The sequence below is a fragment of the Porites lutea genome, chromosome 1, assembly GCF_958299795.1.
Source record: "Porites lutea chromosome 1, jaPorLute2.1, whole genome shotgun sequence".
Taxonomy (NCBI): Eukaryota; Metazoa; Cnidaria; class Anthozoa; order Scleractinia; family Poritidae; genus Porites; species Porites lutea.
The window spans coordinates 27,436,548-27,461,607 of record NC_133201.1 but is presented as its reverse complement, the minus strand read 5'-3'; the positions used below and the strand labels follow the sequence as shown (position 1 = coordinate 27,461,607).

The 25,060-nt window shown below is 39.0% G+C and overlaps 1 protein-coding gene and 1 pseudogene across 1 annotated transcript in view; one reads left to right on the top strand and one right to left on the bottom strand.

Moving 5' to 3' along the window:
- LOC140947558 (condensin complex subunit 1-like) overlaps window positions 1-25,060 on the top strand; it is a 35,756-nt gene continuing 10,696 nt past the window's right edge. Inside the window, exons 1-24 of the mRNA XM_073396700.1 lie at window positions 1-222; window positions 296-371; window positions 1,080-1,138; window positions 2,059-2,150; window positions 3,152-3,238; window positions 3,624-3,778; window positions 4,954-5,075; window positions 5,310-5,433; window positions 5,959-6,106; window positions 6,363-6,485; window positions 7,142-7,216; window positions 7,528-7,662; window positions 8,384-8,477; window positions 9,372-9,531; window positions 10,261-10,404; window positions 15,520-15,593; window positions 16,342-16,511; window positions 17,100-17,353; window positions 17,510-17,594; window positions 17,944-18,018; window positions 20,300-20,361; window positions 20,810-20,942; window positions 23,392-23,476; window positions 23,978-24,169. Of these exons, the coding sequence (XP_073252801.1) occupies window positions 108-222; window positions 296-371; window positions 1,080-1,138; window positions 2,059-2,150; window positions 3,152-3,238; window positions 3,624-3,778; window positions 4,954-5,075; window positions 5,310-5,433; window positions 5,959-6,106; window positions 6,363-6,485; window positions 7,142-7,216; window positions 7,528-7,662; window positions 8,384-8,477; window positions 9,372-9,531; window positions 10,261-10,404; window positions 15,520-15,593; window positions 16,342-16,511; window positions 17,100-17,353; window positions 17,510-17,594; window positions 17,944-18,018; window positions 20,300-20,361; window positions 20,810-20,942; window positions 23,392-23,476; window positions 23,978-24,169 (2,839 nt within the window). The 5' untranslated portion in view covers window positions 1-107. The remainder of the gene's footprint in view (window positions 223-295; window positions 372-1,079; window positions 1,139-2,058; window positions 2,151-3,151; window positions 3,239-3,623; window positions 3,779-4,953; window positions 5,076-5,309; window positions 5,434-5,958; window positions 6,107-6,362; window positions 6,486-7,141; window positions 7,217-7,527; window positions 7,663-8,383; window positions 8,478-9,371; window positions 9,532-10,260; window positions 10,405-15,519; window positions 15,594-16,341; window positions 16,512-17,099; window positions 17,354-17,509; window positions 17,595-17,943; window positions 18,019-20,299; window positions 20,362-20,809; window positions 20,943-23,391; window positions 23,477-23,977; window positions 24,170-25,060) is intronic.
- Window positions 11,148-13,610, bottom strand: LOC140954065 (uncharacterized; annotated as a pseudogene).

Here is a 25,060-nt window from a genome sequence, read left to right as displayed (position 1 = left end):
AAGGCGGCCATTTTACAGTGGAATGAAGCGTTGATTTTTCATATTGTTTTGGTATTTATAGTACTTTTACTAGCATTTTTAACCGCGAAAAACAAGATACCAAAAGTATGGATGTAGATTTTGTTATTCCGCTGTCTAAAGACGATTTGTTGAGTGGCGAATCAGGCTCTTATGTTGTGGATGAAGTTCTGTCGGGACGCGTTCTCCCAAACAAACTTCGAGGTTGAGAAATATTGTCTTATTTTTGGTTTACTTTGGTTTTCTATGCGATCTTTTCACTTTTCTGTGCTTGCAGATTGTTTAACGGAACTTCGATCTGGTGGACCAGCTGTTATTCTAGAAAATTTTGACTGCTTTTTCAGTCTTTTAAGGTCAGTGTCATGCTTCCATTAAACCTAATGTATATTTTAACTTGTTAAACCGATCCAGTCACCCAGGAGTTTGTCTTCTGAAAGGTTAGTCATCTCGCTTGGATCCTCGAAATTCACGCTTTCAATAAACAAGTACCTCCGCGGGGCAAGAGCTTCAAAATAAGTAAATGAAATGGTTTATTTGTTTTTGATATATTGGGGCGATGTGACTGCTTACTCCACGTAATTTAATTTAATCTTCGAATTCAGCTTCGAAAAGAGTCTCTAGAGAATAAATTAATATTATTACACTCTGAAGGGATATAACTTACTAAAATAAAAATAAACTGCCGATGCATCTTGAAGGGTGAAAATTTTGGGTGGTGATTTGAAATGTAAGTTCCAGGAACAGAATACCGTGGAACCCGCCACCTCGGTATTAAATACAGTCACCTCGTTATTATGGCCACTTTTTTTGGCCGCCCGGCTAAACGACCATACATTTTGTTGTAAAAAACCCTCGTTAATACAGTCACTCGTGAATACGGCCAATTTTTTTTGTCCCATTGGTGACTGTATTAATGGGGTTACACTGCCTGTCCAATGTCTGTGCATGGTTTCTCAGGAAAGACCTGAAATCATTGATCTGGATATATGTACATGTAGACGTCAGCTCAACACATATTCATAACAGACATAATGTGACATTTTTTACTCCTTTATTGGCAGCCATTTTAATGAAGTGGAAAGTACACTCAGAGAGGGAACATGGGACACTCTGCTTTACGGTATAGAAACCATACATTTACAACAATCAGATCAACTAAGGTTTCTGGAAAACTGCCCTCCTACCCCTCCCTTAAGCCAACACTAACACTTACTTCTCATTTAGGACAAAATGTTGGCTTAGGGGACGGGTAGGTGGGCAGTTTCCCCGAAACCCTAATTATGTACAAGCCTTGGCTTTGTTTTACATGGCACTTCAGGACAGGATGGCCTCCAGAGGGTGTGCAGTTCTCTAAGCAGGCCCATTTCACCTCTTTTTTGGAGTGCAGAGTTCTAGATAAAATTTAAAGTAATCAAAGAAAAATTATTAAGTAGGCGTTGTGAGAAAAGATTGAGTTGAAAGACAGAGAGTGAATTAATGTCGCACAGCCAGTTATGGGAGTAGGTTAACTGTATTGGCATGGCTGTCACTTATTATGGGCATGACTCCGGGCTATTTTTGTAGGACATAAAAGGAAAATGAGACCAAAAGAACTCCCAGGTTGTTTGGCTCCTCACCTACTACACTGTAATTGCATGTAAAGACTTCGTGACAGCCCTGATTGGGGAGGGTTGCTTAACTTCCACTGAGTGAGTCCAAAGGCCTTCCTTGCAAAACTTTTTATTTTAGGGGACCATAACAAGAACACCACTTTTATTACCCATATTTGCTTTATTTATTTATTTTGTATTATAAACCTTAGAGTTGAGAGTAACAAATGAGATAGAAAAATCACTGTCTGTGAGTAGCTGGTACTTTAGTGACGACTAATGACAATTTTTGCTGGTCCGGGGAGCTTACAGAACTGTTACAGAAAACCCTGAAAGTGTCTGGGTTTACAGGGGAGGTCAGGTTTTCAGTGTTGACGTTCATGTTTATACTGTACCTAATTAGTAAACAGCCACATGTACACGTCTGATTATCTGCTTTGTATCCTTATAGTCCTTTCACAGTTCACCAATATGCTTCCATCAGTTCTGGAAGAAGGAGATATTGATTTTCAAGTCAGAAGAACACACCTAAATACTCTAAAGGTAAAAAACAGTGATTTTTTATGACCACTCTTTGCAGGATGATGTGTAATCAATGTTCTTTTTTCATTAATTATTTTTAACATCGCGTCTACTATGCCTAGAGATGGAAACCAAAGTGCAGGGTTGGTCCAAGGCTGTGCTCTAGTTGTGGCCCCTGATACCTAACTTTTGCTCCTGGCTGACTAGAAAATCTTACTCTCTTTATGTAAATCATAACTGTACACTGGACACCATGGATTTCACCAGTTCAAAGCAGCTGGCCTCCCTTCAATGTTTTTTAGAGCACACTTTTGAGGTCTTTCCATCAGTGGATCCAGGCAACAAACGAATTTTGATTGACACCATGTCATACAGCTGTAGATTTATATACAGCATAAGTATCAGGCATGACAGAGAGGAAAAAAAGCAAAAGCACTTTAACCCTCATTTATTTTGTAATAAACAAAGCAGCGGAGCATTTCAGCTTTCTTGATGTGGTCAATGTATTGTTTTTCTATGGAAGCGGGAAATTCCTGTGGGTCCTGTTTACAGGTAGTAAATTCTAGCAATCAATAATTTAAGTACATGTACAACATGTCGTAATGGTTTGAACCCAGGAGTCATTTCATTAGTTGGTGGAATATGATCGTCCGTGTGAGTGAAGTCCTGAATAGGACTGCTGTTGACGGTGACTGATGTTTAGACATCACAACCTATGTGGTAGTGAATTTTAGAGTAAAAGTGAGTCTGAAAATAATTATTGCACAGGTTGTCTATACGTCAGGCTTTCTTTTTACGTCCATAACTGCAATGATCTTCTTTCATATAATTCTTCACCCCGCAGTTCTCATATATGATTTTCATATATTCATACATGTAACTTCAGGTCAGTCACTGTCAACAATAGTCCCATTCTGGACTATACCCACCCGTACGATCATATTCCACCTTCTTAATGATGTAAAAGAAAAAAATAATGTAATTTCTTGAAATGAGTATTGAAAATCTCCTATTTGTTGTAGATGTTGTGTTATCTGCTGACGCAGCTAGCAGACAGCTTTGAAGTAGAAGCTACCAAGCCCTCAACTGAAGTAATCATTGGTGGAAAGGTATGACTCACAAAACATCAGGTACAACCTAAAGCAGGTATCAACAAATCCTGGGTTGGTCCGGATCATAATTATCAACCCCTGTATTTCACTGAAAGGTTAGGGATAGGATTACAGGGGTTGAACTTGATCTGATCCATTCCGTTTCAGGATTTTGCAAAAGGCTGTCTAAAGCACTGTCATGTAAATCAATGGAGATGCCCCCAGAAAATAGAGTCCTCTTGTCTGAATCAAAATTTGTATAGCACTCAAAATTAATATGTGACTGTACCCTGTTTTTAAAAAAGATCTGAAAATCTTCTAGTGGATGTACAGTATCATTCTGTGACTGAAAGAATTAAATAGAAAGAGACATGCCCTTAAAAGTTTACTTCAATTATTCTAGAAAAAAGGCAAGTCAGCCATGGCTAAGAAAAAGACTTCTAATTGCTGGGAGTGGGATGAACAGCGTGATGTACTGATTCAAACCCTGGGTCAGCTGTTACAACTGGATGTCAACAGACTATGGGAGCCTCCCATTGTGGAGGAAGACTTTGTCAAGTAAGGTTTTTTAAAAATGTTTAAAATGCTATACTTATTATTATTGTGATAGAGACATGTACAGCTGTATGTCTAGATTTGAATTGCACAGGGGACCCTGTATCTCTTTGGAAGCTTAGCAAACTTTTTTTGATGTAAATTGGCCTATCACAAAAAAAAAGTGAAAAAGGAATAATGGTTGTCCATTGAATATCATGCACAATTGACTTTTCTGGTATTAGAAATCACTGATCACCAAGGGTTAAAAACCCTTATAACTGCACTTAATGGAAAAGATAAATACAGTGAAACCCTGTCTTACGGCCACCTCAGTAATATGGTCATCTTGTTATTACAGCCACTGTTTTTTGGCCGCCTGGAAAAAACCGCCATAAATTTTCTTGTAAAAAAACCCTCGTTAATATGGAAAAATCCACTATAAATTTTCTTGTAAAAAAACCCTTGTTAATATGGCCAGCCTGAATGGTATGGCCAAATTTTTTGGACCCATTGGTGACCGTATTAATGAGTTCCACTGTAACCTTAAATTACCTTAATTATCATTAATTTTCACTTCAAAGCCATATTGGAACCCTGAAAGGGTTGTCAAAAAACAAAAACTCCTAGATTCTTGAATTAGCTTATATTAGTTCATGAAACATTAATGAAGAATAATGACTATATGGAAGTGAATAAGATCCTTTTAGTTGAATGAACAACCTGAACAGTTGAATTAAAGTACCTGAAAGAATTCATGCTTGATTGGGAATCGAACCCTGACCTTTGCAATGACTCGATGCAATGCTCCATCCATTGAGCTTTATCAAGCCAACTGGAGAGCAGGCCAATTTTTTTGGAGTCCTTAATTCTTTAAGCCCTCCTTCGACCTTGTAATATCAATGCTTTGTAAAACAGAGTGGTCATGAGAATTACAGACATGATCACACAAGATCACTTGGCTTGATATTTTATCAACTTCTCCCCACTTCTATTGTAGGAAATGAATAGGGGTAACAAATGAGAATTCAAATTTTGATCTTAGGGTTTAAAGGGTTAAAAGCTGTATGCCTGTAGATGAATGCGTGGATCACAACTCATGAGATCTCAATAATTATTTTGTGTTCAGATTATATTAATTTTTTATATCACACTTAAACAAAATGTCAATATTATTTTCTTTAATTTTTCTTTTTCAGTTTGATCACTGGTTGTTGCTACAAGTTCCTTGAAAATCCAGCATCTATAAAAAGTGGAACAACTAAGTCCTTGATTTTCAATCTACTGGGGGTGATGGTCAAGAAATATAACTATGGCTTAGGTGAGACCACTGTTTGTTATTTGCAGCATGTAAGGTTAAAAATGACGTCTTTTAAGTTCCATCATTCTTTCTTAAGGATGCATAAAAATCCTAGCAATCAGTTAAATCGTTCCCGCTGAAAAACACAATTCAAAACATAACCAACACACTAAATAGGTTCAGGCCACCTTAAGTTAAAATCTTATAAAAGACTTTACTGTTTGACTATTTTCACATTTTGCTCTTTGTTACTAGGTGTAAGTCTGAAGATTGTTCAGCTGCTGCAGCACTTTGAACACCTTGTTCAACCACTGGCACAAGCAGTTGAAACATTTGTCACTGAGTTTTCTGTAAAAAGTATTGTCTCTGAGGTTTTAAGGTCAGTTTATTATTATAAATAGCTGTGTTTGTACCAGATGAATTGGAATTATTTGCACCTGTAGTAAAGACAGGGTTATTCAAGAAAGCTTCAAAGCTCATGGTGACCCAAGTCTGTCACCACTGCAATGATGTCATTTGGTTGCTATGATAACTCTGGTGTCATTGCAACACTGATCATAACATCATCTTTATCTAATACAGCTGTGGTGGTCATTTTTCCAAATCTTTATTAATGGCAACATAGTTTTGAAAGCTCCAACTTGGTACATGTATAGTGCCCCTAAAAAAAACCATGAAGTCATCTCAAGTACATTTTTTTTAGAGAATTTTCATGCACTTGTGGCTGGCATCTATGCAAATTTTTCTGGAACAAAAGTAAAGTTATAACATAACAAAAAAGAGTTAACTCTCACACAATTGGTTTGGGGCATCAATATGGTGGTCATGACATCATGTGAAAACACTCTAAGCCTGTCTTTCAAAGCGGTTGGGTTATTATTCAGTTTTCTTGTGGTTATTACAGGGAGATTGGTAGGATGGATCCCAGGGATCTTGCAAGAGACACCAGCGGAACACGCGCTTATGCTGACTTCTTAGTAGAGCTTGCTGGTCGGGTCCCAAGTCAGATCATTCCTAACATTAGTGTGCTGTTGTGCCATTTGGATGGAGAGGTACGGTAATGAAAATCTTGAAGTGCTGTGAGCTGTTTTGTGACATCTAATTATTAGTGTTTTAGTGTTACACGCTCAAGTGAAAAAGAAAATTTAAAAAAACGACTCTTGTTAAAGTGCTACTACAGAGTACATTTCATTTTCTTGATATGATGATTAACTTTAATTTTTATATTCTCAGTTCAAGCCTAGACCATACAAAAATATCCTCACCAGAAAGCTGGGTTTATTCAATAATTCTGTTGTTTGTTTTCAGTCATATTCCATGAGAAATGGTATCCTTGGTCTCATGGGAGAGATTGTTGTCAAGGTGTTATGTAAAGAAGATCTGGATGATGCTGCTAAGAAACTCAGAGATCAACTGCTTGACAAATTGGAGGTTGGTGTTACACAATATCTACAAAAAGTATGCAAAGCTCATTAATGTATTTTTATTAATGTTAACTTAAAATTTATTTTGAATCCATCAAAAACACTATGCACCATAGACAATGTTGATACCATAAATGATAATAGTAAGGCTATCATGCTACATACAGTATTCAACAATGTACATTTATGTGTATCAACAGGGTTTTCATTAGGCATTGGAGATCGGAGAATTCTCTGACTAATGTTCAGTAGCTCATGACTATGTTTTTTATTCAGACGTGGAGCCTCTTTCAAAATATTATCCTGTTATGTTACACCTTTCTCCTGCTACTAGGAACCTTAATGAAAACCCTGTATTAATAATTGACAAATTGAGAACAATTTTCTATGGGTATATTCTTATCAACCATGGAAATGATGTCAAAATGTTCAAAACCCATGTGGAACCACAAGCCGCGGGCAAGTTGTTTCACTGTAAAGCTGGCTGATTTCTCAGGCTGGTGACTGTCCTGTCTGTGTGGTAGAGTTCTGGGTTCATAACAGTTATTAATTTGCTGGTTTTCTACAGTTAAAACATGTGGAGGGATTATTCTGGCAGATATTTAAAACCTGTCTTGCAAAGTTGGTAATTAAAGTTGTTGGTGTTCTTTTTCTTTTAACTAGGAACACATTCATGATGTGAATGCTTATGTCCGAAGTAAAGCTCTCCACATTTGGCTGGAGCTTTGCAAAGAAAAGGTTAAATTACATTGAATTTTTTGTATTCATTTATTTAATTTTCCTTGTCTAACAAGGATCATGAAAATTATTTCAATGCTTTTGGTGGTAACTATCGAATTCTTCAGGGTCATTATTTATTTTTACTGTAATACAGTGGTATATACATAACATTGTACAGTGTAGTAAACGTTTATTGTTGATTTAAGGTGGTTTTAAAAGTGAGGAAAGTTTAGTATTACATAACTGTGCAGGTTAATGTAGATAAATTTAGAAGTTTTTAAAATAACAAGCAGCATCATTTTCTTAGCCATATTATTTATGTTGTGCAGGCTATACCTCTTTCTCGGCAACCCCATCTGTTGGAGCTGGTTATCAGTCGTCTTCAAGATAAATCCAGTATTGTACGCAAGAATGCTATCCAGCTGCTGAAGACTTGTCTTATTTGTAACCCATTTGGTGCACAGGTCAGTCCATAACCTTCATGTGTGACCGCCTCTTGTAAGCTACATGTACCACTTCCTACTTGGAACCACCCATCCAAACCACCAAAATAATTTTCCCAGTCAAAGCTCATGTTAATAACCACCTCTCAAAGCCAAATGTCACCAATACTTGGCCGGACATTTCAAAGATTTTCATTTTTTTAACCTCTTGTAAGCAACCATTGGTGTGGCCTCTTTGTTTGCTGTATGTACATGTAGTAAGCCACTCATGGTTTATGAAGAAATGTTTGTGACAACATGGAACCCCTGACATGTAACTACACGTACAGTGTATGATTTTTATCCTTTGTTTAAATGTTATTTCAAAGTCATTAAAGTACATTACCATACCCAGAAACCAAGGAAAATAAAATTTCAACCAAGGATAAAATTAAACCTCAACAACAATGTATACGTTACTACCATGAAGTCACTTGCAGTAAAGCCAAAACATAGATCTGTCCGTACCTCTTTTCCGAGAGACCCCCTCTGGCTCAATTTCTGTAAGTGGCCGGCCTTGAGTGAAGAAAGACAAAGTAGAGCAAAGTTTCTTGTCCAAGGGAACGACACATTGGCAAGGCTTGAACTTGCACCTCCAGATCTGAAGTTCAAGATGCCAAACCACTCAGTACTCTAACTTCTTATCCTCATAAACTCATTACTACAGGTGATTTATTATCCATGATGATTTTGTTGTCTTTAGCTGCCGCTTGAACACTTACAGCAAAATCTCTTAAAGGAGACAGAAAAACTGAAGGAAATGGCGCCACATTTGAGTGATGATCAGGATGGACAAGGTAAAATTTGTTTTAAGTAATTTTCTTCCTCAAAACTAGGCTGGGCCAATGCAGAATCAATAGGTCCTTTCCGAGTTCCAAAAATTCTCACTTTCAAAACGAGGCCAAGTGCAAAACCTTTCTTGTGAAAATGGGTTTTATTTGCACCCATAGCCTCGCTTTAAAACAGAGACTTTCAACAGGAAAATCGGAATTGGTCTATTGAAATGATTGGTGAACTTGAAAAACGTATAGTCCAAGGCTGTGGTGTTCTAGGGTAAATTGCAGGAAGCCTATTAAAGTTGGTAAGCCTGTGCATCACCATTCACCATTGCACCTCCCAGTGCCGCCTTAACCCTAAGTACTAAGAGTGGCCAACATCAATTTTCTCCTAACAATAGTTAAAAGAAACGTTTCTGAGAACTAATAACATCATTTTCTATGAGAGATCAGTGTAAATAATTTGCAAGTGAGTATTGCCGCTTAAAGAGGCTGTGTCATGGCTAGTTAGCTCATTTTGTTTATAAATCCAATTACGGGCCCTTATTCCCTGTGGAACGTGAGGAGTAAATGACAACATCACAGCTTTGTGTTAAACAAACTAATGTCTCCCAAGCATTTATTCAATCGTTACCAGCACCAAAAATGAACTTTGAAAAACTGTTGGGCGATAAACAAGTGTTCCAAAAAAAAAAAAAACATCCACAGTTGTAGTATGCTCCGATCTTCTTTGCTTCCCCTCCCTTATTTTTGATATTTGTCGTGTTATTTACCCTTTCTTTCAATGTTTTGAGCAGTTACTTTGATGTTTCACCCGATTTGGTGGCAGTGCCGTCCGTGTGAATTTGATACATTTTGGGGTACAGCTCCTTCAAATAGTTAGTAATTTCATTTTCTGTATTGTTCTTATCTCAGTACCTGTAGTACCTGCAACAGAGAATGCAAATGAAATCTGGGAGGCCATTAAACCTGAGGTGAAGGCTACTATCGAGGAGTACTTTGATCAGGAAGACATTATTGATGAAGATGATGGGCCAGTTGAATTCCAAGGGGATATGGACGATGCTCTGCAGTGGTAAGCGCTAGGAAGAAAGGTTTGATTGTAGCTCGTATTGGGATTATATGAACTTTGTCAGCGGTCGCCCAGTAAGTTGGCCGAAGGTTTTATAACACATTTCCTGGTATTTCCTCCACCCCATGGTAAAATATTGTGTCAACAAGTCATCAGTTTCTTTGTAAGAAACTCAAAAAACCAAAACAGCTAAGTGATACATCAAAGGTGATACATGTATTGGGACGTTTTTTCGAAAGTCGTTGGCAAACCTAAGGAAAATTCCAGTGCCCACTTTTGCAGAGGATAAAGTCAAATACATATATAAAACGAGATTCCCTGACTCGTCTGTAGACATATCGTGATAGTCTTCAACAGCAGAGCTGTTCCGTGAGCGCCTAGAGGCGAATCGGTATTACTATGCCTGTTCAGTGAAATTAAGAAGCTATGTCAGTACTGGTATACAATTTGTTACAAAGATCTTAACCAATATTATTTTGCACAGTATTTGTCACTGCCGCATCAAGCTTTTCTAGCTTTGTAAACGTCAATGTTAGTCATGAGTTTTCTCCTCTTCTCCATCTGCGACCACTAAGTCTATGCATTTTGGGTGGTCAGTCGCCCACGTGAGGTTCGACTGTATTTTTCTAGCTCTATTGATTTCTTTTGATTGCCATCCATGTAATAAATGTAACCAATATGAAAATAAGATGGAGGAAAGATAACAAATGAAAGAGTGTTTTTTTTTTTCAGTGCATTGAAGCAGATCAGGAATAATTTGAACAATGGTCATCACAAAAGAGCTCTTGCTGTACTGAAGGCCGCCATTATAACGTGGCCGGACTGTGACATATTTGCTACTACTGAGTTGAGTACTGAGCAGGGGGATGAACAAAGGTGACCGGCTCACTCAAGTTTTACCGTTTTAAGAGAGTGTCTCTGTAAGAGCGGTCCGGTCGATTTTCCTTGAGACACAGATTTAACTCATTTCTTGTGTGTTGTAAGACATTCATGTACCTATACTAAAACCGCAATCCGTTTGATCGGATCTCTTTATTTTTCAGAGTTTTACGGAAATTAAATTTCACTCGACCGAAGGCCTGTCGTGACACTTTTCAAGACGTTAATTTGAGGCAACTTTGCCGGACAATTTACAAAAAACTACGAGACTCAGCAAAAAACAAATACCACAGCCATGTATATTAACTCTATCTTATCCATCGCGGTGACTTTCGTGAACATCACGTACCAATCAAGCAAACAGGAAGACTTGAACGACACCTTATCGGTTCGCTTAAGTCACACACGCGAAAACCGATCATATTCAAGGTACATTTTTGAAAAAGTGAGGCGTTCTTAACTGATCCAACTAATATAGCTAGGAAGTAGGAGCCATAGAAAAGGTAACTACAGAAAAAAACTTTGCGGCCCGACCTTTACTAAAACTTTATAACTCCGTGAACTTACCTAATTTTCGGCAATCTCCAAGTTTTGCCGCCATTTTGAGGGACTTGTCAACATGAAGCGTAGCAGATATAAATCGAGCAGGTAGATCTAAAACAGTCAGAAATACGTACAAAAGCATTCCAATGAACTTCACTTTCAATTCAAGGGGCAAAATTTGAAATTGTTCGTTAAACCTACCATTCCTACATCCCAATGCGACCATTACTTCCAACATATCAAACACTACAACTAGTGACCACTAGTGTTCGAATTTCCCTTGTCGATTCCACCGTAAAAAATAACCTGTGCCACCCAAGCTTCGACTCGAATGTGAAATACGAATCAAACAACATAACTGCGTCATCTTCGAGGCCATATCACACTGGTATTTTGATTTTCTGATCGACAAGAACGGTGATCAGGAGGTGATCGCCATGTTTACCTCATAAAGGTGTCCGCTGACCAGCCGCTGAATGAAAACAGTACGGCGCAGGGTGGTGTGGGTGGCGGACTTATCGTGGTAAGATATTCGAATACATGCTAAAAAAGCTTTAGGACTCTCAGTCTAAACAGTCAAGGCATGCTTCGTGGTACAGACAACTTTTATTTTATTCTCATAACTTTTTCCTTTAAATTAGAACTGGTATTAATTAATAGAGTTATTTAAATATTTTTAACCGAGGTACCCATATGACCTTTTGGCTTGTCCTCAGTGGTATAAAATAAGGTGTCTTTTCTTCCAGAACCTTTTATTCATGCGTTATTGCACGGAATGAACACTATACTTAGAAGGTTTGTTCTAAGTCATTTTTGCTGTTCCCAAGAATGTATGCAAAATCATAGCTCTATACAAAGCTGACTCTAAAATATGATTTTCCGTAACAGTAACTAATGTCATTTACGTAAGGTGTTAATAAAACTAGTAATGTAAAATTTTTAGCGTTTTCCACTTATAAGCCTGACATACAATTGTCAAGTGAACTATGTTAGTTTCAGCTCATTTCTTGATTCGATGTGACCTTTTATCACTAAACCCCATTCTTTTCATTTGTAATTTTCCTGTACTTTTTTTTTCATGCGACAAGGACAAAGAGTTTTATAAGTAAACTGATTTTTTGGTGTACCACGCTTATCACATTATATATACAAATACATGCAAAAGGCCGGCTAAATAAGCTCCTCCTCCTGCTCCTAATTTTTTGGGTTGCCTTCGCCCCATGCCTCTGCACGACTCCCATTTAAATGGGAGCTCGAAGAAAGTACAGATTTCCTTAAGCATGGAAACAGTAAAATAGTTCAATTTTCCCTCCTTGACGTAGTCACACAAGTCATAAATGTCATAGACAATCGGATGCGTTAAGCCAATTTCTGTTACAGCTGATTCGACGGTGGTCATGTGATTCACTTCTTCCTCGTCAATTAATTCCTCGTCAGATTTATCGTCAACCGCGGTGCTCGGAGACGAACCTACCCGTCTCCATCTCGAGAAGGACAAACAAAAGAAAAATCCTTGTATTTGGGCTTTGGTCAGCCACTCTTCCCGGGAAAACAGGCCCTCCCTGTTTTCCCTCTTCGCTTTCCACATATCTTGCGAGACTTGTCGCAGATCCTCTTTCCTTCCAGATTGCTCACCAATTTCAAACTTGGAGGTGAGATACTGCCTTACTTTCTCTTAGAAGCGAACAGCGCCACCTTTTGGCTTATGAAGTGCCCATCCTTCACTTAAATTCGACTGAAAGGTTCGCTACCCTGTCTCTCGATAACATTGGTACTGTCGTCTTCTGAAAGGGTAAGGGATGAGGATTTTTCAACCCAGCTTTAATTTAGAGATTTCCAAGCTGTTCTAATGTCAAAAATAAAGGAAATGACCCATGAATTCCAGTGCTCAGTGGAAGGATAATTACACCACTGAAGCAGTGACCCAATAGCCCTTGTAGCTGTCTATAAGGGAGAGATTGTAAGTTGGCTATGAAAATTACCCTTTTTTCTCTTTTGCTTTGACTTTGTGAGGTGGTTTTGTCACAATTTGAACGGACACGCGTCACTCTTACTTAATATTTTAACGGGAAACCAAACAGCATCATTTTATTTCCAAGTAGGTATATATTCAGCCGTTCTTAGCCACCATTTTGCGAGAACAAAGTATATGTATATATTAACAGTGGTACAAAAAAAAACAGTTTACTTGTAAAAACCTTTGTGTTTTTTTATATCTTTACATACTTATAAAAAATTGTAGAGGGTAAATGAAAATGAAGGAAAAGAAAATGTGTCCTGCATAGCAGTCTTTCAAATCGCCTTTTAGCCGACAGGGAGTCGCGCAGTGGCATAGGGCGAAGGCAACCCAAAAAATTAGGAGCAGGAGGAGGAGCTTATTTAGCCGGCCTTTTGTATGTATTTGAATATACAATGTAATAAGCGTGGTACACCAAAAAATCGGTTTAGTTATAAAACTCTTTGTCGCTGTCATATGAAAAAAAAAAGTACAGGAAAATTGCAAATGAAAAGAATGGGGTTTAGTGGTAAAAGGTCACATCGAATCAAGGAATGAGTTGAAACTAACATAGTTCACTTGACAATTGTATATCAGGCTTATAAGTGGAAAACGCTAAAAATTGTACATTGCTAGTTTTATTAATACCTTACCTAAATGACATTGGTTACTGTTACGGAAAATCATATTTTAGAGTCAGCTTTGTATAAAGCTATGATTTTGCATACATTCTTAGGAACAGCAAAATGATTTAGAACAAACCTTCTAAGTATAGTGTTCATTCCGTGCAATAACGCATGAATAAAAGGTTCTGGAAGAAAAGACACCTTATTTTATACCACTGAGGACAAGCCAAAAGGTCATATGGGTACCTCGGTTAAAAATATTTAAATAACTCTATTAATTAATACCAGTTCTAATTTAAAGGAAAAAGTTATGAGAATAAAATAAAAGTTGTCTGTACCACGAAGCATGCCTTGACTGTTTAGACTGAGAGTCCTAAAGCTTTTTTAGCATGTATTCGAATATCTTACCACGATAAGTCCGCCACCCACACCACCCTGCGCCGTACTGTTTTCATTCAGCGGCTGGTCAGCGGACACCTTTATGAGGTAAACATGGCGATCACCTCCTGATCACCGTTCTTGTCGATCAGAAAATCAAAATACCAGTGTGATATGGCCTCGAAGATGACGCAGTTATGTTGTTTGATTCGTATTTCACATTCGAGTCGAAGCTTGGGTGGCACAGGTTATTTTTTACGGTGGAATCGACAAGGGAAATTCGAACACTAGTGGTCACTAGTTGTAGTGTTTGAATTGTTGGAAGAAATGGTCGCATTGGGATGTAGGAATGGTAGGTTTAACGAACAATTTCAAATTTTGCCCCTTGAATTGAAAGTGAAGTTCATTTGAATGCTTTCGTATGTATTTCTGACTGTTTTAGATCTACCTGCTCGATTTGTGTCTGCTACGCTTCATGTTGACAAGTCCCTCAAAATGGCGGCAAAACTTGGAGATTGCCGAAAATTAGGTAAGTTCACGGAGTTATAAAGTTTTAGTAAAGGTCGGGCCGCAAAGTTTTTTTCTGTAGTTACCTTTTCTATGGCTCCTACTTCCTAGCTATATTAGTTGGATCAGTTAAGAACGCCTCACTTTTTCAAAAATGTACCTTGAATATGATCGGTTTTCGCGTGTGTGACTTAAGTGAACCGATAAGGTGTCGTTCAAGTCTTCCTGTTTGCTTGATTGAAACGTGATGTTCACGAAAGTCGCCTCGATGGATAAGATAGAGTTATTATACATGTCTGTGGTATTTGATTTTTGCTGAGTCCCGTACTTTTTTGTAAATTGTCCTCCAAAGTTGTCTCAAATTAACGTCTTGAAAAGTGTCACGACAGGCCTTCGCTCGAGTGAAATTTAATTTCCGTAAAACTCTGAAAAATAAAGAGATCCGATCAAACGGATTGTGGTTTTAGTATAGGTACATGAATGTCTTACAACACACAAGAAATGAGGTAAATCTGTGTCTCAAGGAAAATCGACCGGACCGCTCTTACAGAGACACTCTCTTAAGGCTGTGAGAATTTATAAATTTTACAACTTACACTGTAAATCATTGAACGATCTTGCCCCCGATTAACTTGTCTCTAAATTTATTTTGAACTATTCATTGAGGGACATGCATCGAGTGCAAACTTTCCCGTCTACTGCCTCGTACTGATTTCCGTAAGAGGAGCTTCTGCTATGACGGAGCAGTGTTTTGGAACAGTTTTTCACTAGAACCACCGCGGGCAAGCACAAACCCTTCAGAGTTTTCGGGTTGGGTGTACACGATTTTTTAGTTAGCGCGTGACCTTGAATGCACGGCACTCTTGAAAAGCAGACTACTTTCTTTTTCTTTCTTTTTTTCTAGGAAAATTGTATTTCAGTTGTACTGAACTTTTTTCTTTGTCTTTTTTAATCTTTGTTGTCCTTATGAATTTACCGTGTTGAAATAAAAACTATTATTATTAGGTACTACAGATATGTGCCATAGTTGAAGCAAGTCTGTTTTTTGTCCGTTTTCAATAGTAGTGAAGAAGAAAATGCCAGTTTTCCAAAGTCCGTGGAAGACCAGTTGTCAATCATGAAGGCAATATTCCTTGGTAAGTATGTTTTACGTTTGTTTGATTCCCCCAAAAATGTGGAGAGAAGATACAGTAGAAATAATTATTACATCAGAGGCCACAGTCTATCTCTCAATCTTCCAGCGATCTTGATCAGTCTGATCAGGTGACAAGTCACGTGACTGTCAACAGGGCTGTAGCAAGGCCAAAGGTCAGAAATTTTACTCCAGTGTGATGACTAAAATTTATAATTTCTTATAGATTACAAAACAGTCGGGTTTTTTTTTGTCAAAATCAGTAAAGAAATCGGTAAAGCGTGGCGCGAAGCGCGCGAGTCTCATAGCGTCTCTCCCCAGTCTCGCTCTGTGTTTTCAGCCTCGTTCCAGACCTTTTGTTTGACTGATCGCGCGTTCTTGAATACGCAAAAATACGGACTGTTTTGCAGTCTAAATTTCTTATGGTTGTTATTGTTTCCTACACAACTTGACTACAGTACATCGTCAGAATAACGTATTCCTCCTTTGTTGTTAGGAGTTTAAATCTAAATCCACTTCCACGGCCCTGTCATCTTTCTCCATTCCTCCCCTTCCATTGACTTTTCGTAAAGTAGTAATTCACTCTTTGAAAACAGAACTCGCGAAGTAGGAGGAAAGACGCAATCATCCTCTACTCGCGTGATCCCTCCTTCCCACGCGCGTCTTTCTCCTCGAAGCAATATTGTCGGACGTGTGGTAAGCGCGTCAGACTGCCCACAGAAAGTGGTCTTAACTTACTTCTTTTTCCTTAGCTTCTGAAGGCGAAAAGGAAACCAAAGCTGCCGAAGGTGCAGACATTGATCCTCATGAACTTGTTCAAGTGTCCACAGAACATGAAAATCAGGACTCCTCAACAAACCAACCAGGCAATGGACTAGTGAACGAAATCACCAAACAACAAATGATTGTTCAGTTTTTGAAGGTGAGAAAGTTTGGTTTATTATCTTTAATCTCCTGCTTTAATTTTATGGTAATTTCACTTTCCAACTGAAGCTTTTTGTTAAGAACAGACCAGTCAGAGATGAAGGGGTTTTTTTTCTGCTTAAGAGTTCAAACATACTCAGGGTCTTTAAAAAGCTGAGAAATGAAAGGTACTGCCTTTGCTCTGCAAGCGGCTAGCTGTCGCGCTTGACTTGCGTGTTCAGATGGTGAAGGAGCAGTGTCAATTTCTCTCCTTCTTTGTCGCCATCGTTTTTCTGGCTCGAGCTCAAAAACACAGGGAGGGCAAAAAAAAAGCTTCCTAGACCGCACTTAGTTGACAATCGAGTCAAACACAAGACCTTCAGCACTCTAGTCAGTAACGCAGCAGATAAACGTGAAGCAACGTTAACAAAAGTGAATACTGACGGATAATGTCGTCTTTTGTTTTGGCTAGAAGTAAGGTCTTGTGTGGATTGATTTTTTCAACTCGGTTTTCTTTTTAAATCATGACACTCTTCATCGCTTGGACGCGATTGAACCTTTAATGCATCTGGTAACCTTAAGTAACCTGTTCCCTTTCACTTTATAGGATTATGTGCATTTTCAAACTCAGATGGAGAAAGCGGTCCCTACTTTGTGCCAGTTGCTTGGTTCTAAAAGCATCTCCGACGTGAATGAGTCTATTGAGTTCTTTGTTGTGGCTTCCGAATTTGGACTCCAGTCAGCTATTGTCGGCGTGCGGAGGATGCTGGTGTTGATCTGGTCACGTGACTCTGCCGTCAGAGATGCAGTAGTGGATGCATACAAAGGGCTTTATTTAGACCCAGAGGCACCAAATGCTAGGTACATGTATGAGGACTGTGGTGTCATAAAAGGGATCAAGGAAATGAAACGAGTTAAACTCTGGGCGTTGTGCAGAATATTCATTGTCGTTTTTGTTTTCATACACTTTTCCTTTCAAGCTCACAATATGTTTTATTCTTTTGTAACACTTTTCAGGTCTAAAACAGCACTGATCGTAAAAAACCTGATTGCTCTTACACAAGGAGCCTCTATAGGAGACTTAACTTCTCTAGAAGAGTTGGTAGGTTGTTGCCTTTTTTTACGTTCTTGCTCCTGCTTAACATGCGACGAAATTTGGGCATATCAGCGACTATCATTTTAAAATATTTGGTCCTTTTCTGCAAATGCTTTAAGAGGGTCAACTATAATTTAAGTGGCAAGTCAAATGCATGTGTTAAAATGTGTAAAATGCATTTTAGTTATGGTTTTGTAACTTCCCGGTTACTGTCAAACCTGTATAAAGCCCACATCTATTAAGCGGTGACTTACCAAAGTCCCAGAAATAGTTTCACTAACTCGAGGTCCCTTCAGTGTTCGCTATAAAGGGAGTTGACTGTGACTTGAATGTGTGCTCTGTGCTTCCTCCTCAGATAAGCGAGCTGATGAAAGGGAACCTGATCCCCGGCCCTGTTATAAAGCTCTTATGGGAGAAATTTACAATGAAGGTAAAATATCGATTTGATTTTTAAAGCAGGGGCGTGAATTGGAGTATTATTGTCGGTAGTGAGTGCTTTTCATTGGATGAAGCAAATTTTCAACCAATCAGAAGCGCTACCTAGATCTGGATAGTGACGCGTCTTCATTGTAGAATTTCTGCCCTCGTTTTTCTGATGTCATTTCGCGAGAAAACCAGCGGTGGCTGTTTTCTCAGGCTACAAGCAAAGAAAATGTTAAATTTGGTAATAGCTAAATTCAATTCAATTCAATTCAATCAACTTTATTTAAACACGGTGAATGGCTCAGCAAGCTGGTTGTCAGACATGTCGTGTAACAATTACAAGCTATAATTGTTAAAACTAGTGATTAACTAACAATAATTTAGCACTAGGATTTGCACTTTTATATCTGTTCCTGTCGGCTGCTATAAACATAACTACCTAGTTTTATGTCGGCAAGATTTATTTAGATACAATTTAATAAGAAGAAATAAGACATAAATAAAAATAAGATAAAGAGTTATATATTAGGATATCGCAAGTTTAAAGCTAGTAAGAGCTTCCATTCCACGCGTTTGATTTGACAGTTGATTCCAAGCCATTGCACCCGATAAGAAAATGAGCGCTTAAGCGGGCTTAGTATTCCATCCTGGCGTTGCTGCCCCGCCCCTGTCAACATGTAGTTTTTTATTTTATTATATAAACACCAATGAAATACCAGGTGAGCTTTCGCGCGAAAACATGATATTTTCACATGTGAAAATATCACCGTTGCTATGGCTACATAATAAATCGCGCCTTACGCAAGCAAAACTGTTTCAGTGAAATGGTTGGTGTTTATATAATAAATAGAACATTACATGGCCGCTTGGAGATACGAAATTTCTCTTCTCGTGTTGAAAGTACTTCACTCGTTCGCTACGCTCACTCGTGAAATATTTTTCAACACTCGAAGAGAAATTTCGTATCTCCGCGCGGCCATGTAATATCCTCTACATATGAATGAATCTGCAAGCGGGCAAGATGAAGCGAATCCTGTGTTCTAATTGGCTACCCGAGCAAGAGAGATGGACCCGTCTTGCCCGCTCGGAATTTCCCGCGTTGGTCCCGCAAAGAAAAAGTTCTCTTTTTTGGCCATATAATAAATCCTTTATTGACTAAGCAGGGAACTTAAGATAGAGACGTTTTTCGGGGCGACGGCGACCGGACTGGCAGAGCAAGCCTGGAGCAGAGGCAGCCGTCACTTCCCTCCAAAATTCGAACATTAAGATCGCAGTGAACTAAGGAGGACGGCGCCTTGTAAGACTACCGAAGAGGAAAATATGGCTTCACACAAAGAATTAAGAGAATTAATGCTTATTTGCTTGCATGCAACAACAATAACAACAACAACAACAACTTTATTTCAGCATTCCCACGTTAGTACGTGGTATTACCTACTATTCTAAACAATTTTCAATAGGTTTCATTTATACGATACTCTAACGAAAAGAGTGAGCTAAAAATACACAATCAAAATACCGGAGTTCATACTTTTTGTCTGGATACTTTCATTTGGCTCGTAGGACAACTTTGTCCATGTAAAGCTCACTTACGGTTTGCTGTTTGCCATATTGGATCAGATTGGATCTTGACTCTGTGACATGAAACATAGAAACATTATAAAGATGTAAGTTTAGATAACAGAACTTGGAAATCGAGCTTGAAATGTGACTCAAAGAAAACAAGGACAATTTAAGAACGATAATCCGCAAAATTCTGGTTGCTAAACGCAACAAACCTGATTGAAATCAAAGTTAAATACTCACGTTTTCGCCACAACGCCAAACAGACCAGTTTCACGTCGCCGACGGGAGCACGACGGCAATGTGGTGAGCAAGAGCATGCGCAATATTTCACAATCATGACGTCACGTCCGGTTGAAGTTGCCGTCGCCCCGAAAACGTCTCCATCTTAAGTTCCCTAGCGTGAGGTCAAGACGGCTGGATATTGTCCTCGTACTTGTACTTTGCCAATATCCAGTCGTCTTGACCGAACAAGCTTGGTCAATGTCAATAACACGTATTCTGGTTTGCAACCACGTGACAAGGCGGCCATGTTGGGGGTCGATACAATAGAATTTACATGAAAATAGAGTTTAGTTCCCAGAGGAAAGAGATGCTTCTACCAACATGGCCGCCGTGACGTCACGTACAAACCAGCACTATATTACCTGGGCCTTCCCACTCTTTGTCTCACTCAGAAAAGAAAAACTTCAGTCCCTGGCAAACTGTTCCTTGTTTAATTTCAGGCTGCCCAGACCACTGAAGAAGAGAGCAGAGCTGCGCTGGTGCTTTTGGGAATGTTGGCAGGGTAAGGCTTGAAAAGGTTCTTGTATTTAAAAAGTGTTTGGTTTGTCTGTATGAGTAGACCAAGTATTCATGGAAAGGTAAAGCTGAACTCCCTGCAAAATACCCAGCTCATATTTGATAAGTCTCCTTCGCAGCCGCTGGGACCGGAGTCACGCAATGCAGAGACTAACATGTGATCGACACTGAGAGTACTCGCGGGATTTTTCATGTCATTCCTTCGGTTTCAATTCTCAACCGACTCACTCTCTTTTTTCCCGTGTGTGCTAGTTGCTTCTGTATATGTTTCCAAAGCTCGGTCCCGCACTGTTTTACCAATGGGTAATGTAAATGAAAATTGCAGAGGGAGTAACGTGACAAGTGTTTCAACAAACGTGACGAGTATTGTAGTGATAGTTTGACACACAGTAGTGCTCCATAAAAACACTATTATTTTGCTATGTGTGTTTCAGAGCAGAGGCGGACATTGTTCGCAGTAATATTGACGTGTTGGTGACCACGGGACTGGGACCGAGAGCTGAAGACGACTTTCTTTTGGCACGTGTCACGTGCGTAGCTTTGTTGAAACTTGCAAAAACCCATAAGGTAAAAGAAAGTTCTGATTACGTTTACGTAAGCACGCGCTAGTTGTCTCTATATTTCCATTGCGCACATATTATGTAGCATTCAAGATACTACTTAGGGCCTGTTTACATGTTTCAGGGCGGAAAAACGTTCTGCGCAAGCTTCTGCGCATCCCTTATCGCAGGCTCAAGGCGGGCTTTTCTGTGTGTTCACTGTGTTTGTTTGTTGCTGGAGTTCTGAGTGAAATGCACGTTTGCTCCCTGTAAAGCATTAATTTTTTATTTGACATCTTTGCTATTTTTTCGTCGCTTGAAAATTGCTTTGGATTCAGAACAACCAATGTTATAGGAAAAACGGATCATTCCGTCCGTCTGAGGTGGAATACGGTAAAAAGTTTTGAACATTTCCAAAGAGGCGAGTATTTTTTCTGATTGTGCATCCGATTAATTTATGAGTTGATTTCGCCGAGTTGAATTAAAATCCCGCTTTATTCTATTATTAGTAGTTACGGTTACTTTTTTTACACTTCCAGATTTATTACCTTCGCAGAACCAGCTTTATCTTTGTCTTCAGTCAAAGAACCATATTGCTGTTATAACGCATCAGAGTGAACAAACTTGTGCGCTTATTAAACTTTCTCGGAAATAGAAGGCCAGCAAGCTTACTCAAGATCATTTTTCTGTTGCTCAAGTAATAATAGTCAGAGTTTTTTCATTTTTCATTACACAGTTTTGTTTTCCAGTGCACTATGAAAGTTTCTGTTCTTTCTGAAGAATAACTTTCTGAACGCAAATTGTCCTTTTCACTCGCTGTGAAGTCATTAGAGAACGACAACTGCCGGTAGTGACTTCAAAACAATTGACTCTTTTCCCGTAAACAATTGCTGCAGCTGGATTCGACTGAGGTGAGCAAAACAAACCCTTATGCGCAATTTTCTGTATTTTCTAATGATCGGCTGAGTTTAATTTTCTTAAACGAAGACCCTCGCATGGACCAGTTAAGCTTATTGAAAATAGCTAAATGGTGAATCATGGCAAGGCTGCCAAGTTGCTACTGATCTTTTGCTTTTAAGATCTTTAGGTAGGTTGTTTTCGTACAGAAAATTCATTTCTTCATTGTCAGCAAGAAGTTTTTGAAATAATGTAACTTTAACTTTGTTTGAAGGAAATCCTACTTACGCGTAGGTTTTTGACAGATGTTATGCGTGTTCAACTTGACAACACAAAGAAACCGATTTTTGGGAAGATTTTACTACATAAAGATTGACCTTTTTTCTGCCCACATATCAACGCAATAACCTCTACATTGAGGATTTTGTTTATATTTAGTGATCGGCGAAACTACGAGTGTCCCATCGAGCGAGGGTTTTAAAATATCAGCTCGAGTGCGAGAAAGTTCAGTGACTTTAAACACATTGTGGGCAAGCGTTAATTTTTTTGGGCAAATCACTGTCCAAAGATATGTTGTTTTTGTGTCCACTGTGGAGCTCCGGACCTTATATATCCAGGAACTTCCTTATATGAACACATTTTGTGAATGCATCTTGAAAAAAATCGGACCCACGCATGCACATTTCCAGTACAACGCAAGGAAATTAATGTCGTTAAAGTCCGTTTTACTATGAGGTATTCTTCAAGAAAATTAAGTAACGACAAGGTTATAAGCACAGCTTGCAACTTTTGAAGACAAATTGCCTGTTCGTTCCAGGTTATGAGTTTAAACATCTTATTTTTAGGCAATAAAATATTTGAAATCCCGCCATTTTTTCAAACCCGGCCAGGGGATCTGGGCAAAAAAGTTCACGCATGCTCATTACGTTTTTCCGCCCTGAAGTTTACATGGAGGTGGGGGACCCCAGGTAGGTGAGGTAACCCGCTTAGGAGGAGTAACCCGTCTGTCCATATAATCTCTCATTTCAATTTGATTACGTTTAAGTGATAGGTGGGGTGACCTGCCACATGTTACCTCACCTGTCTGGGGTCCCCCACCTCCATGTAAACAGGTCCTGAAACAGCTTCGTCTTCATATGACGTCACGTCTGCCATATTGGTTAGTGTTTCAAAACAATGAAACGGTAGTTTCTTGGTGCTGCAGTCAGCAGATAGATGCAATCACCAACTGACGTAATACAACAGATTAAAAAGACACTGAAAAATACCCACACTACAACACAAAAGTGAACTAACAATGGTTTCCACAACACATCCGCAAGGAACACCCAATGAAACGGCAGCCTTGTTGGTGTTCCAAACTATTCCTGCAGGAGTTGAGCCTTCTTTGTGATGTGAAAACTTTCTTTTGTTTAAATAAGTTTACATAGCTGCTTGCCAGCCTTATTTTGCAAGGGAAGGGGACTGTGCTCCTCGCATCTCCGTACTCCCTATTTCCTTGGTCTGTATTGACGGATCAATTACTGCTTCCTTGAAAAACTGTAGTTTTTCTGATGGCCCATTTATCTTTTGTTATTTAGAAGCCTGGTTTAAGCGCCGAGGAGCCATTCAGACTCGCTTCTAGCCACGCAGTATTTGAGCGACTGACGGAGATTGTCGTTTCAGGTGAGGAACAGAATAGCTTTAAATTTATGTTCCTTGTATTAAAATTACACAGATAAACAGAGCTGTATTGGGGTGCTGTAATATTTTAACCATTCTAGTTAAACCTTCTTCGCGGCTCCTTTTCGGCTTCTACACGGGGAACCTAAACAAGTGATTCTTGTACAGGAAACCCAGAGTAAATCATTTTCAGAATTGTGTAAAATAGTACAAAGTACAAATGACGTCAGAGTGACTAATCTACAATGTTTGTCTAACTTTTAATGACAAAAAACAAACGAAAGTGGCGAAATCGCTTCTTTTAACGTCACTTTGGTATTCTGAGTTTCAGAGAAGTGTTGCCTCGTTGTAACTGAGTAAAGTCTTTTTATAAATAGGTGGAAATAGATGGACTGTACAGTTAGTTTGTTGTTGGTTTAGTTTTGTTAAGTCACATCTTCGCGAACAGATGGTCCTTCTTCATTGGACGGGCCTAAAGATAAGTGATATTTCCGTATCTATTAGGTGTTCGTAAGCTGGATAAACCGGACTGGACTCCTATGATGGAGCAAGTGCTGAATGTGATTTACTTTCTTGCGGAACATCCGGAGACAATCGCTGAGAGCATCATTAAGAAAATAGCAGCCTGCTTGCTGGACAAATCTGAAAACACGGTGGACCCTGAGGAGGAAACAACATCAGAGCGGGAAGAGAATGGTAAAAAGTGAAATGTTCTGTACATAGATATTACCTCGGCTAGTAAATATAAACTTTTAAGGGAAAATTCTGACAAGTGACATGGCCTTGAAACAGCGACCTAAGACAGATGAAATGAAGGGCAAAAGTCACAAAATTGGGTTGAAGCTGCGACGGCGATAAAAACAAGCGCAAATGTAATGGTAAACTTCACCGACATCATGGCCTCCTCTTCAATACGCGAAATGATGGGTTTTGCAATAGACTTGTGAACGGTTTTTTTTCTAAAGTTTTGACATGGACGAGTTAGGAAAAATCTTTAGCTCGAAATAGCGACTCTAAATTAGTAAAATTGCCAAGTTTGAAAGTGATTTGTTGAAAACTAACGAAGATACAGCTCCTCAAAGTCGCTAAATTTTACAGACGTTTGTGTGGTGGGGGGCACAAACTTCCCCCCCCGCCCCCCACCATACAAACGTTTGTAAATTTTCGTGCCTTCGCGGAGCTATATCTTCGCTCGCTTAAGATGTATCGTCGCTTTCAAGCTTTAAAGGTGCTCTTTCCAATAGTGTCGACGGCTTTTCCTTATTTTTGTTTCTCCAAGTAAAAAGTTGAAAAAACAGTAGAAGGGTCTGTTCAGGCCAGGGTCGTGCGTACCCCCCCCCCCCCCCCCCCCAGACGGCTTTATTGCAATAGCATTGTTACAACAAACGAAAATTGAAAAAAAAAACAACAAACAATCATATAAAAGTTCGCTAGCCTTTATCTGCTTAACCAATTCCCCTTATGGCTCTATCCAGTCTAGTGGAGGCGTGTGTGTCCGAGCAGTTAACACCTCGAACTCTGGATCTGGAGGTCCGGGGTTCAAGCCTCGCCCGTCGCGTTGTTTTTTTAGACAAGGAACTGTACTCC